The sequence below is a fragment of the Podarcis cretensis genome (assembly GCF_951804945.1).
Source record: "Podarcis cretensis genome assembly, chromosome: 8".
NCBI lineage: Eukaryota > Metazoa > Chordata > Lepidosauria > Squamata > Lacertidae > Podarcis > Podarcis cretensis.
The window spans coordinates 11,968,318-11,983,177 of NC_137177.1; the positions used below are offsets into that span (position 1 = coordinate 11,968,318).

The window sequence follows — 14,860 nt, forward strand, 5'->3', positions numbered from 1 at the left end:
TCCCCCCTGCTGGCTTGAGAGAGACAGGCATAAGCTTCGGAGGCCAGACTTCTCAAAGCAGGGAAGGGACTGCTTGGATGAGTGCAAGGATCCTGGCCAGCAAATAATAATAATAATAATAATAATAATAATAATAATAATAATAATAATAATTTATTATTTATACCCCGCCCATCTGGCTGAGTTTCCCTGGGCGGCTAGGGATGGAAGCATTGACCAGTTTCAGCTCTCTCAGCTTCTCATTCTTCCAGTCTTAAATTTGATTCTTTCCATTTCTGCAGCAATCTGCAATCCCTCTAAAATGTGCCACCTGAGGCGGCTGCCTCACTCTGCCTAATGGAAGGACCGGTGCTGCTTTTGTCTGCAGTCTGCTTGCTTGCTTTAGTGGTTGTGTCGTTCTTGCTGTTACAATATATTAGATCTTTATTGTCATAGTACACACATACATATTCTGGGATCTGCTTGGATGTTTCCGACCTTTTTTAAAATAATTATAAAAAATTAGTTCCCCAGATCTTACAGAAAAGAGTCTGAAGAAGCCACAGGCTGGCTTTATTAAGAATTCTCATTTTCCCTTACTCATGCCTCAGCTGATGGCAGCCAATTCATTGCTTGTCCCTGAGCTTGCCTTGCTCAGTAGGCAGAGAATACAGAGTAGAGAGAATTCAAACTATGGAGGGTGGGATGGAATGGAGTTTTCCTGGAAAAGGGCACAAGTGCCTGGCTGGCACTATAGAGCACACTGCACAGCGTTTTGTTGCAGTTTTCACTTGTGGGACTAGAGATTTCTCTGGAAGTTGATCTTCAAGCAATTAAGCAGTGGATCCAGACTTAGTTAGACTTAGAGCAGACCCAACAGATCAATGGGACCATCTCATTGCTTGCAATGAATCTGTACATCATACAGAGAAAACACATCCCCCCCTTAAGAATCCTGGGAGCTGTGGTTTATCCCTCACAGATCTACAATTCCCAGCAACTTTTACAAACTACAATTCCCAGGATTCTGGGGGGGGGGGGGGTTGCTTTACATATATGGGGTGTGCTCAGCCCAAAGGTGAACCCAATCCTTACACTATGCTCAGATTCATCAGCTGTGCATGTTTGGGCTACAACAAAGAGGCAAAGTTTTGGAATGTGTTTCCAGATGTGGAACAACAAAGAGGCAAAGTTTCCAGATGTGGCTTGGAACATAGAACCAACTAAAGGGGAGGTGACCTTGAGCATAGTCCTGTTTGGTGCTGTGCCCTATAACTGACCAGGTACACTGACCACAGTGCTATCAAATCCATTAACTTGGGGTTCTTCCCAACTCTAAGATTCTATGAACCATCTAAACAGTTGCAGGGAAAGTCCAGCTCTTGATTTCAAAAGAGGAAATTCTTTTAAAAACAAGGGGGTTCTGGTAAAAAAAAAGAGTGGAGGAAGCTGAAAAAAGAGCATTTCCAGAAACAGCTTGAAAGCAAAGCGGACAGTGAGTTTCATAATGCTTTTCTGAACACCCTTTAGCAGTGCAGAAATAACGTGGCCAGGCTATCCGTTTGTGCATCAAACTTGGATGTCTGCAAAATGGGTGCCTATGTCTGAGAAGGTAAACCTGCACATGCCCTCTACACAGTTTTATATCTGTACTTTCTAGGGTCCTGATACCACGGAGCACCTGAAACCTTTGTCGATGTGCAGGACTGTTCTAAAAAGGGATAAAACATGATAGGGTTGATTCATAGAGGGTTGACGTGGACCTTAAAAAAGGAAATAGCTAGTGCCATCAATACAGGCCCTTAGTAGCCAGAATAGCAGTGAAATAGGCCATCTACTCTTAGGAAAGCTGAGCAGCTATTCTGGGGAGTTTTAAAAAGCCAGATTTTCTGAACATTGTGTGTGGGGGGGTGGATTTGTATCTTGTATTGTTATAACTCTACACTTGTAAAATCAAATAAAAATTATTTCAAAAAAGAGAGAGAGAAGTACCTGGGTTTTTCTTTTCACTAGCAATATACTGAGGGCAGAACCTGATAGTGCAGTACTTTACTTTTTCTCCCAGGAGGTTCTTTGTCCTGATCCGTCCCTCTCATGGACTCTCCACGGCCTCAGTCAGTGAACATGGAAGAGCCAATGTGCCTGATCGAGAACAACCCCAATGAACAGCTGCGGGTCAACCAGGAAGCCCTGAAGATCTTGCAGAGCATCCAGCAACCTGTGGTTGTGGTGGCCATCGTGGGACTGTACCGCACTGGCAAGTCCTACCTCATGAACAAGTTGGCAGGAAAGAAGAAAGGTGAGTCTGCAGGAAGAATCTGCTCTGTGCTCCTGAGTAGAGACTGGTGTGCTGAATGGCCACATTCACACCACGCCAGAGTTCCCTGAGAAGAGGGATTGATTGGAGAGGAATAGAGAGGCCTCCTCTCAGCTCCCTTAACACACTACAGGTCCCAGTTTTCTTTGGGGAAAGCCATGACTGGCATCATAGCAGTTCAAGCACAGAGTGTGAATGTGGTCAATGAGAACTTAGTAAGGGGGCAATTATAGTGTGAAGTCCCTTAATAATGGGTTGTACCAAATTAAGTGCTCAGAGTTATGGATGGATTGATTGATCTGTCTCTTTCAGTTCTCGCAATTTGTCATCTCTCCAGTCTTAAATTCAGTTTCCTATATTTCTGCAGCAATTTGCAAATAAGTAAATAAAATAAAATCCCCATCAGCTTTTCTCCTAATAAAAGGTTTTCAAGGGTCTCAGAAGCCAAACGTTTCAGTTTTTGAACACCGAAAACCCAGAAGTAAATGCTTCTGTTTTTGAATGTGCCTCAGAAGTTGAACTTCTGAGGCAGCTTCCCGTTTGAGTTTTCCATACGTTTTCAGGCTTCCATATTGAGTTTTTGGTTTTCGAACGTTTCGGAAGTTGAACGGTCTTCTGGAACGGATTACGTTCAAAAACCGAGGAACCATTGTAAAGACCTTTTTTATGCAATTTTGCCCAACATTTTTGGAAAGCTGTTATTTTCACTAATATATGCATTGCCACGCACAATTTACCCCAATGTATGCAATGTTATGCACATTGCTCGGATGGATAGCTGCGTTTCAAAATCTGGAGAAGTGTGGATTTCAGAGGATGGCTGGGTTTTCGGAACACACATTGTTTTGTAAAGCGTGGATATGGTAGGTTTGCCTTTCCAAGCGAACTTAACTGAACTTTCCCCCCATCATCATTCAGAACTGAAATTCATGAGGTTAGTCATGCCCAGTAACTTCATTGGGTCCACTTTGAGTTGGACTAGCAGTGGATACACATCATATCCCTGTCTCAAGTGCTTGTGCAGAACTGTTCTAAAAGGGGCTAAAATAGAGCTGATTTGTAGAGGGTCAATGTGGACCTTAAAAAAGGAAAGAGCAAGTGCCATTTGTGGCCAGAACAGTAACAGTAGGACACCTGCTCTTCAGCTACTTCCTGCTATAGGTCTTTGGTCTGTGTTCCCTGCAAATGGAAATCCTTCATTCACTCCTTCTGATCTTTTGATCCTGTTCCATTCTCCCTTCTGTGGTGGAGCAGTCATCTAACCCACTTTATGGGCAATTAAGTAGTTGACAAGAGCCCCAAAGTTCCTTTTACAATCAGGCTATTGCTGCCTGGTGTGCTCTGGTCCATGGGGTCACGGAGAGTCGGACACGACTAAACGACTAAACAACAACAACAACAACATTGATGCAGTTTGTAGTTATGGTGCTTCTTTGCATGTGCAGGGGATATGACAACAACAACAACAACAACAAATTTATTACTTATACCCCACCTATCTGGCCAGGCCTCCCCAGCCACTCTGGGCAGCTCCCAAAAGAATATTAAAAACACGATAAAACATCAAACATTAAAAACTTCCCTAAACAGCGCTTCCTTCAGATGTCTTCCAAAAGTCAGATAGTTGTTTATTTTCTTGACATCTGATGGGAGGGCGTTCCACAGGGCATGCGCCACTACTGAGAAGGCCCTCTGCCTGGTTCCCTGTAACCTCACTTCTTGCAGGGAGGGAACCGCCAGAAGGCCCTCAGCACTGGATCTCAGTGTCCAGGCTGAACAATTGGGGTAGAGACACTCCTTCAGGTATACTGGGCTATCCCTTTTATGTCGGGGTCAGGCCTTGGAAAAGAACATAAGTCTTTGGCCAAGCCCCTAGAAGATAAGCTGTACACCCACCTGGTGCCATGCAGATGTTTCTGACTACAACTCTGGATTAGGCTGATGGAAGTTGTGGTCCAAAACATCTTCACCGGTTGGTGATGGATGCTCCATAAATGCCTACTTGTTTGCAAAGGGTGGAAGCCCTTCATTTTAAGAATTGGAGTGAGTACTATTGAGAGTTGGAATACAACGCCTCCGCCCACAACAAACAGACAGGTGATCCCCGGATATCTGATCTCCTTCCCCTTTGTACCCTACAGGCTTCTCTCTGGGTGCCACCATACAAGCAGAGACCATGGGAATCTGGATGTGGTGCCTTCCTCACCCTGAAAATCCTGACCACACCTTGGTGCTTTTGGACACGGAAGGACTGGGTGATGTGGAGAAGGTAGGCTGGAGGACAGAGCTGCAGCCAGTGTGATGCAGTGGTTAGGGTGTTGGGCTGAGACTTGGGAGGCCAGGGTTTGAATCCCCATTCATCCACAAAGCTTGCTGGGTGGCCTTGGGCCAGTCACTGCCTTTCAGCCTAATCTACCTCACAGGCTTGTTGTGGGGAGAAATGTGTCACACTGACATTCTTCCATGATATTCTTGTAAAGAAGCTGGTAAAATGCGGTCTTGACTAGGCTACCACTCAGTGGATTTGTAACTGGCTGACTGACCGAACCCAAAGGGTGCTCATCAATGGTCCCTCTTCATCCTGGAGAAGAGTGACTAGTGGGGTGCCACAGGATTCTGTCTTGGGCCTGGTCTTATTCAACATCTTTATCAACGACTTGGATGATGGACTCAAGGGCATCCTCATCAAATTTGCAGATGACACCAAACTGGGAGGGGTGGCTAACACCCCAGAGGACAGGATCACACTTCAAAACGACCTTGACAGATTAGAGAACTGGGCCAAAACAAACGATGAATTTTAACAGGGAGAAATGTAAAGTATTGCACTTGGGCAACCAAAATGAGAGGCACAAATACAAGATGGGTGACACCTGGCTTGAGAGCAGTACATGTGAAAAGGATCTAGGAGTCTTGGTTGACCACAAACTTGACATGAGCCAACAGTGTGACGCGGCAGCTAAAAGAGCCAATGCAATTCTGGGCTGCATCAATAGGAGTATAGCATCTAGATCAAGGGAAGTAATAGTGCCACTGTATTCTGCTCTGGTCAGACCTCACCTGGAGTACTGTGTCCAGTTCTGGGCACCACAGTTCAAGAAGGACACTGACAAACTGGAAAGTGTCCAGAGGAGGGCAACCAAAATGGTCAAAGGCCTGGAAGCGATGCCTTATGAGGAACGGCTAAGGGAGCTGGGCATGTTTAGCCTGGAGAAGAGGAGGTTAAGGGGTGATATGATAGCCATGTTCAAATATATAAAAGGATGTCACATAGAGGAGGGAGAAAGGTTGTTTTCTGCTGCTCCAGAGAAGCGGACACGGAGCAATGGTTCCAAACTACAAGAAAGAAGATTCCACCTAAACATTAGGAAGAACTTCCTGACAGTAAGAGCTGTTTGACAGTGGAATTTGCTGCCAAGGAGTGTGGTGGAGTCTCCTTCTTTGGAGGTCTTTAAGCAGAGGCTTGACAACCATATGTCAGGAGTGCTCTGATGGTGTTTCCTGCTTGGCAGGGGGTTGGACTCGATGGCCCTTGTGGTCTCTTCCCACTCTATGATTCTATGACATCCTAGGTCTCAGGTTTTGGCCTTGAAATCAGGGTCTGGGATGCCCCTGAGCTGGCAGTCCTAAGAGCTAGGCTAATCTGGAACACTCCCAAAGGTTTTGGACGTGGAGTGGCTGGGCGATGTGCAAACATTTGGAAGTAGGGAGTTGATGCCTTGAAGAGTTTTCTTTTTTAAAATGATAATAATTTTTAAATTCATTTTTAGCTTTAACAATTAGCATCACAAATAAATCATAATCATATACATATAGGATTCTCTGAATCCCTGGACTTCCCTCCACCTCTCCACGGTTTCCATAGTTATTCTTTTCCAACTGTATCAAATAATGTTCTCCGTATTTTCTTTAACCTCAATTCTCACCATAGTTCTCATTACACTGCAAGTGGTTTTTTTTTTTAACCCTGGCAGTGTTTTAAATTGTTTACAGTGATATTTTAAATAACTTATAAATTTTCTCCATTCTTTATCAAATTTGTTATCCTCTTGAACTCTGATCTTCTCGGTCATTTTTGCCATTTCGACATAGTCCAGAAGGAGCCGGCCCCACCCATGCCGAAGTAAGTGGCATGGGTGGGGCCGGCTCCTTCTGGGCTAGCATAGCCCAGAAGGAGCCGGCCCCACCCATGCCACTTACTTCTGAAGATGACGCAGCAGGCTTTGCATTCTCTGCTGTCTATCCTCCAGCAAAGCAGCCTCAAAGCCTGCTGCGTCATCTTCAGAAGTAAGTGGCATGGGTGGGGCCGGCTCCTTCTGGGCTATGCTCCAGAGCCCTGTGGCCAGAAACCACCCCCTTACTCTTCTAACCCAGATATCCCAGGACTGGGCTGTGAGCTTTTCAAACGGGACATCATAAAAGTCCTGGAGCTCAGCCATCTCCTCCCCCAGTGCTCCCATGGGGCTTGAAGTACTCACACGTTCCAGCCAGCTTCAAAGGAGAGGCATCCAGCGACTCTTTGCAGCACACAGCTTGCAGCCAGTCTCCCTGCTTTCTCCCAGGCAGAGCTGGTCTTTTTCTTCCGGCAGCAAAAACAGCAAAAATCATTTTTTTCAACTCATTATAAATCATTTGCCTAGGATGGTTTTCTACAGAGTCCTTACGTACAACAGGAAAACTAGACTAAGCGCAGCCCTAGAGCTCTTGAAAGTCACAATAGTCTGAGGCAGTGGGAACAGAAAATGCCCACCAAAGCAGTGTCTCTAACTCTAGCGAGTGCAACAACTCTAGGTTGCTGACATCAGGAGGGCACAATCATTCTACTCTTTCCTGCAAGAAATTAAAACTTTTTTTTAGGTAAACCTAGCATAGATGTTGATATGCGTTTAATCTCTCTTGCTGTAGATTTCTTTTAATTAAAAAAATTGCATTGCTGGGGGTTGGACTAGATGACCCCTGGGGTACCCTCCAACTCTACAATTCTGTGATTCTATGTTTTCCATTGCTTTTAGCTTTTTTATTGCCTTTTTTTATAAATTTATTGCAAACCTCTTACAGGCTTTGCCGCAATCGAGCGGTCTATAAATGGCATCAGATGCAAATAAATAAATCAGGTGCAAGCCCAGTGTGTGAGGGTTTCGTGCTAATTATTCCTCTCCCTCCCTACAGAGCAACATCGAGAACGACGCATGGATCTTTGCCTTGTCTATTCTGCTGAGCAGCACCTTGGTCTACAACAGCATGGGTATCATTGACCAGTTTGCCTTGGAAAAACTGCAGTATCCTTCCATGAAAAATCCATTTCACCTCCAGCTCCCTGATTTGCAGCCAGAGTAGATGGGGCAGGGACTTTGGTTTGCGTGGTATCTCCATAAACATTATGGGATCTTCCCCATGGACTTCTTTGCAGGATACTAGATGGTGCTCACAAGCCTGCAGTACCACAGTTCCCTTTGGACTCTTGTGTTTGTTAGGAAAACATTCTTTAAGAAACAGATAAAAGTTCCTGGAAGTTTTAAAGAGGGTTCCAGAATTTTATTTAGTGTGTAGGAGTGGCACTCCAGGCTTGATTGGTGTCAGCTGGAGGTGCTAATAATAATAATAATAAATTTTATTTATACCCCGCCCTCCCCAATAAAGGGAGGAAGCTGCAGGCTGCAACTTCCACACGAGGAAAGCACACACACACACACACTGTCAGCACGCACGCTGACCACAAGGTTGGAAGTAAGACTATGTGCTGCTGATATTATGAGTTTTTGCCGGGTCAGGATTGTTAATTACTGGACTGAGATTATACCGTGCTGGAGAGATAAAGAAGGAATGTAAATAGCTTGTATATAATAGTAACAGAAAGGCTTGTGCAATCAGTCAAGCAACAAAGAATCTCTTGACTGTGAATTTGAGTATGACTCCTGTTCTTGTCCTCTGCCTCTGGGGAAAACTCTGCTACAAACAGTGAAAAGTGGTTTGACCGAGGTGCCACCACACAAGCAGAAAAGCGCAGCAGAAGTGTGTGGGCGGTAGCCTCTAATAGTGTTATCTAAGTTATTTAACTGAGAGATTATTGCCCCAGGAGGGGACAAGAGTCATCTCCATACATTCCTTAGTGTAATCGCAGGTATGTGACAGAGCTGACTAAGCGAATCAAGGTAAAAGCTACAGCCACAAAGACCTCTGAGGATGGAGAGGAGGAAAGCAGTGACGACTTTCTCAGGTTCTTCCCAGCCTTCGTTTGGGCTGTGCGTGATTTCACGCTGCAGCTGAAGCTGAACGGATGCCCCATCTCTTCCGACGAATATCTGGAGAACGCCTTGAGGAGGAAGAAAGGTACGGCAAAGAGGGCTGATGGGATCCCACCCAGGTGTAGGGTTGGGTTTTGCGTCACCGATCTGAAGCTGTGGCAGGGACTGACTCTATCAGGGGCGGGAAACCTTTATCCTTCAAGGACCTGCATTCCCTTCTGAGCAACCTTACGGGGGCTACAGGGCCGAGGAAGGTCAAGCAACGCCTGTACAACTGACCTTAGTACAGCAGGTCAGCATATTCTCCGCCCAGGCAAGCAAGAAGCCTTATCAGAGTTCAGGGACACAGTTCAGCCATGCAAAAACTCTCAAGGAGGCTGCAAGGCAAAGCCATTGAGGTCTGTAGCCTGAAGAGAAGGGGTGTGGACTGGGGAGAGTCATGAGGGCCACCCAGAGAGACCTGCAGGGCTGTTTTTGGCCCACAGGCCTGAGATTCCCCATCCCTGAACGACATTCTTGTTAGCTTTTTATAACACCCGCGTCAGTGGGAAGTCCAAATTCTATAGACAATGATTAAAAATGGGAGAGTGTCTTTCTGTGAAATGGGGCCTTTGAACATAAGAATCCCAAAAAAGCCCTGCTGGCAGGCAAGAACTGTATGCGTACCGGTGTACGGTCCCCAATTCTGTCATTTTACTCCACAATTTTCTGGGCTAATGGGGTTGCAAACAGATGTTTGTTTCTGGAAGCAATTAACATGGAAATGAGTGCTAAACCTCCTCTATATTCTGCTAGATTTCTGGAGGTAATAATAATAATAATAATAATAATAATAATAATAATTAGTATTAGTATTATTTTCCCAGCCACTCTGTGCAGCTCCAAACAGAATATTAAAAACACAATAAAACATCAAACATTAAAAACTTCCCTAAACAGGACTGCCTTCAGGAGTCTTCTAAAAGTCAGATAGTTGTTTATTTCCTTGACATCTGGTGGTAGGGTGTTCCACAAGGCGGGTGCCACTACCAATAATTCCTTCTGCCTGGTTCCCTGTAACCTCACTTCCCTCAGGGAGGGAACCACCAGAAGGCCCTCAGAGCTGAACCTCAGTGGCTGAATGATGGGGTGGAGACACTCCTTCAGGTCTACTGGGCTGAGGCCGTTTAGGGCTTTAAAGGTCCGCAGCAACACTTTGAATTGTGCTCGGAAACATACTGGGAGCCAATGTAGGTCTTTCAGGACCGGTGTTATATGGTCTTGGCAACCACTCCCAGTCAACAGTCTGGCTGTCACATTCTGGATTAGTTGTTGTTTCCAAGTCACCTTCAAAGGTAGCCCCACATAGAGTGCATTGAGGTGGCTTTTACATTGTGTGGAAGCTCCAATATAATGCGGATACATGAGAGAATCAGAATGAACTGCTGATGTGGTCTTTCAGGACTATGTCACTTAGGATTGCATATGGGGGACTGTTTAGTTGAAAGCACATCCTTGACAGAATCTGCTGGCAAAATGAACAGGAAAACAGGATGAGCTAGAATTTTCCTCCCTGGTTCATCAGCTTTTTGCAGGTGGGAGGATTTTGGCACAGGGGTGTTTTCACTGAAGCCATTACAAATGCGCATTCCAAAATGCTGTTGACGTGAAGGATTGCACCGCTTGGCCAGCTGAATTTGATCTGAGGCAAGCATGACGCCTGGAGCAAAGATGGAATGCAGCAGCCCAGAAAGACTGATGGCTTTGAACTTTCTTGCAATTCTCCCTCTCTAGGACAACCTGAGAAGCTAGATCTTGCCAAGAAATGTATCCGCCAATACTTCCCCAGCCGCAAGTGCTTTGTCTTTGACCGCCCGGCCGGAAGCCGAGACTTATCGGAACTGGACGACCTGTCTGAAAAGATGCTAAGCCCCAACTTTGTGGTGCAAGCGCACCGCTTCCGCCAGCACATATATGAGAGTGCTCAGCCCAAAATGATTGAAGGAGGACATCTGGTGACTGGGATATGTGAGTAGAAGAGAAGAGACCAGAAAAAATGGATGTGTTAGCAAAGTCACTTAAGTAACACAGACGGAGTCCAGAGGGAGAAAAGGAATCGTAACACTTCACAGGAGAGAGGGGAAAGTCCCATTTCACAAGTGGAAATCCCTAGCCACAACTTAATATAATTGAAATAGGAATACAGCATGTCTCATCATCAAAATCCAACTAGCTAGCTAAAATAAATAAACTGGCTTTCTTCCCTCCCTTTGCAGTGCTGGGGCACCTGGCGGTGACCTATGTGGATGCCATTTGCAGTGGCTCCATACCCTGCATAGAGAACGCGGTGGTAGCCTTGGCGCAGATTGAGAACACAGCTGCTGTGCACGATGCCATTGCATACTATGAAGCAGAGATAGAGAAACACTTGAAGCTGCCCACCGAGACTATCGAGGAGCTGCTGAAAGTGCACGCACAATACGAGAAGGAGGCCATTAAAGTGTTCTTGGCTCGGGCCTTCAAGGATGACGATCACGACTATCAGAAAGAACTTGGGGTATGGGGATAAACTCACTGGTGGGCATGAGATATGGGGCTCTCCATATCTGATATGGGGAAAACTAGAAGGATTTTGTGTTGGACGGAAAGTTGGCTACTCAGAAATGGGAGGTTCCTTTCTATGGGGCAATGTATTCATTCCTGTCCTAGTTCAGAGACTGAGTAGCCAAGATGTCAAGAGATGAGATCCGGCTCCTTAGCAAGGTTGTGTTCTTGGCCATTGATTGGAGCCATTGGAGCTAGTTGAGTTGAACTAAGATGCCCCCATGAACACGGAACATGTGGCAGCCACTTGGTTTTGCTGGGATGAAAAAGTGACCCTGTTCCCAAGGGAGGTGTTTAGAATGAGGAACTAACTGTGGGAGGACCAGCTTGATGAGAGGACAGAGGGTAGTAGGCGGGCCACCTTTTTCAGGCAAAGTAGATTTGCAGCAGGTCTTATCTGAGGCCTTATCCACACTTACCGTTTGCCCTGCTCTTTCTGAGCCTCCCCACTCAAGCAAGTGGCCGTTCCTATATGGGGAAAACTGAAGAGGATTTGTGGTTGGAAGGAAAGTTTGAGACTCAAAAGTGTTTCTTTCCTTTTCCACGGAGGGTAGCAGGTTGATGCTTGCCCTGGTTCAGGGACTGACTGGCCAGGATGTCGAGGAATGAGACCTGGATTCTTGGCATGTGTCATGAATACACCAGCTCCCAGGGAAGAAGTGCAGACAGAGGGAGAGGGGAGACAGGAAGAGAGAGGGTTAAATACAGAGCAATCAGCACCCAACCCTCAGGAATGTTGAATGCAAACAAAACTGAGGGAAGATAAAATTACAGGGACCGGAAATGAGGAAGGGGAGAGAGTTGACCCCATTAGCCCTTGCTCTCTGCTCTCTCCAAATTGGAGGCTTCCAGAATCGCCTTCCTCACAAGAAGAGGGTAGGCTGCTTTTGGTTTCGAAGGAAGAAAAATCCCTAGTGGGAACATCACCAATGATGGACGGCAGGCAGATGTTGCTGCTTTGTGAACCTCTATTGCTTTTCTTGCAATAAATCTTCTTTTAATTAACCATGCTCGTGGTTTCCAAGACTCCCTGTCAGCATGGTTGTGTTGGCCATAGATTGGGTTTGGTTGGAGCCTGTTGAGTTGAGTTGCCCCCAGGAAGGCAGGGCATCCAGCAGCCGCTTGGTTGTGCAGGGACAAGAAGTTCAAGAAGTTGATCCTGTTCCCAGAGAGGTGTTTTGAGTAAGCAACTAATTGTGGGAGTACCATTTTTTGAACAGAGGTTTGTGGACCAGCTGCTCTCTTCTTCAGGCAAAGTGGACTAGCTGTAGTCCCGTTATCCAAGTCCACTAGTCCTTCTATTCATTTCTTCTCCTTCTCAGTTGGCAAATGGGAAGCCAACTGATGACAACCAGATTTGGTTCTGGGGTTCCCAGTTGTTGATCTGTAGCTAAAGCCACTTCTTCTCACATCAAGGGCACCTCGGTCACCCCCCTGGGTCTCCAAATGTGCTTTTTGCACTCGCCCACCTGGTTTTATACACAAATGGACGAGAAGGTTGAATTAGGGGCCCTCCAGCCTCTTACTTCGAATAAGTTAATCTTACATTGCATGTTTGGGTTACATCCTGCTTGCATTTGTTGACGTTGCTGGGAGGGGTGGCCCAGTGAAATCTTGTGGTTTCCTGGAGACTTTCCCTTTGACACATTGAAGCTTTCAACTCTGGTGATCCCATTGTTTTCCTTTTCCTTTGGCCTTCTGCCTGGGAAAAGAGTGAACCATGCCAACAGATTTGTCCTTGTTTTTAGGATGCTTAGAGTTTCCAGACTTTCTGGAATGGGGAATATAGGACCATCCTCTACTGCTGAACATCTGTTCCCATCTGACGCTATCTGTTTCTTGCCCAACCCCAGGAGCGGCTGCAATCCAAACTTTCCGAGTTGTGTTCTCGCAATGAGCAGGCATCGTTGGATCGTTGCCAGGCGGTGCTCCTGGAGCTATTCCAGGACCTGGAGGAGAAGTTCAGCAAGGGGATCTACTCTGTGGCTGGTGGTTACCTGAAGTTCCTGGATCATCAGAAGGAAAAACTGGAACAGTATCACCTGCTGCCTGGGAAAGGGATCATGGTGAGTCAGACTCAAGGGGAAAGCAATTGGGGAGAGGGGATGGCAAGGGCCAGAAGGATACCCTTGAGAAAAATAACTCCCCCTTTAGCAGCCTCAGAATGTTATTATTAGTTATATAATGCCAGATATGTACACAGGGCTGTATCCAACAAAGTGATAACGTAAGACCCCATTCGTGCAAGGATTATCGCTGGCACAATGGGGCTGAATCACCCCCGTCTCCTTTCCCTGCATGCCCCCTAAATCTAGGGGTCCCTCTGACCCTTTGGAGTAAATTTGGGGAGAGTGTGGGGTGGGGGAGTTGAATAGAAACAAACAAACGACTTCACTCTCTCTCAGGCTTCCAAGGCCCTGGAAGAATTCCTGAAATCCAAGGAGGCAGCAGCACAGTCCATTCTGCAGGCTGACCGGACCCTCACAGAAAAGGAGAAGGAGCTTGAAGGTGAATCTGTTCAGGGACAGCTTGTTACGACTCGCAGACACTTCGGCTGCTTCCACACTGGCCATTTAATGTGGAATCACCACTTTTTGCTCACACCCTTTTTGTGAGATCTCTGCAGGTGGTCGCGAAGAAAACATCCCCCTCTCATGCCTTTCTGGTTTATCTTCAGTTCTTTTCTGTCCCGCCCCACCCCCCCCAACAAAAAGAAAATCTACATTTTTAAAGCTCAGAAGAAGAGCTGTGTCCTGTAATGAAAGCTCAGAAGAAGAGCTATCCCCATGTAATGAAAGTGGGGTGCCCCTGCAGGGCAGATTCATGACATCTTGTCTGGAGTCCTTCCAGTAGATGGTGACAGGAGGTAGACTGGAATAAATCCGCAGCTTCTTTCGTAAATTAAAAAAAAATACCGGCATGAACTCACTGCTTGTCTCTTTCTGTGCAGTGGAGCGAGTCCGGGCCGAGGCATCTGCACGAGAAGCTAAGCTGCATGAACAAATGAAAGAGGAGGCCGTCAAGATGGCCCAGGAGAAAGAGCGGAGTTATAAGGAGCATGAAGCACAGTTAATGGCCAAGATGGAAGAAGACAGGAAGAAGATGCAGGCTGAGCACGAAATGGTGATGAACAGGAAGCTTGAGGTAATAGAACAGCGCCCTCTATGGGCAGCCTTGGTCATCTACACCAGAGGTGGGGATACTTAGGGCTTGGGGGACAGGTCATAGCTGTCAACCGTCACTTATTTGGTGGGAAACTCCCTTATCCCAGTGCTGTTTCCTGCTGCTGTCCCGGATTGATGATATCCCATAAATTTCCCGGGTTTCAAAGGAAGCAGCTCCTCTCCCTCCCTCCTTGCCAGCCACGGAGGAGGGAGGCTCCAACTGTGTTGCTTGGCTGCGTTGCTCACCCAATAAGGAGTCTAAGAACGACTGGGGGGTGGAGCTTGCATGCCTTGTGCCAATCAAATCGGCCGTGTTGCCTGGGGACTCGCCTTTGCTCAGCCCTTCCCAGCGGAGAGGTGACGGTGGTTTTCCTTGCTGCATCCCTTTGCCGGGTTGCTGCGCTGTGGGAACCACCGCTTGAGGCTTCGTTTGGCTGCTGGCTGGGCTTTCTGCCTTTGGCTCGGAGGGGCTCAGAAGTTGAACATACCTGTGCTCAGAATTGGATGGATATGTCATCGATGGCCCACTCACCCTTGCTGGGGAAAAGGTCTGTCTGGAGCGGGGGCACATG

The 14,860-nt window shown here is 46.6% G+C and overlaps 1 protein-coding gene across 1 annotated transcript in view; it reads left to right on the plus strand.

Annotated features, from left to right (window-relative positions):
• The window catches only part of LOC307223397 (uncharacterized protein), a 33,407-nt gene that overhangs the window by 15,212 nt on the left and 3,335 nt on the right, over positions 1-14,860 (plus strand). Inside the window, exons 12-20 of the mRNA XM_079989367.1 lie at positions 2,071-2,278; positions 4,438-4,565; positions 7,466-7,575; positions 8,418-8,626; positions 10,315-10,548; positions 10,797-11,077; positions 12,978-13,190; positions 13,530-13,632; positions 14,075-14,268. Coding sequence (XP_079845493.1) covers positions 2,071-2,278; positions 4,438-4,565; positions 7,466-7,575; positions 8,418-8,626; positions 10,315-10,548; positions 10,797-11,077; positions 12,978-13,190; positions 13,530-13,632; positions 14,075-14,268 — 1,680 coding nt within the window. The remainder of the gene's footprint in view (positions 1-2,070; positions 2,279-4,437; positions 4,566-7,465; positions 7,576-8,417; positions 8,627-10,314; positions 10,549-10,796; positions 11,078-12,977; positions 13,191-13,529; positions 13,633-14,074; positions 14,269-14,860) is intronic.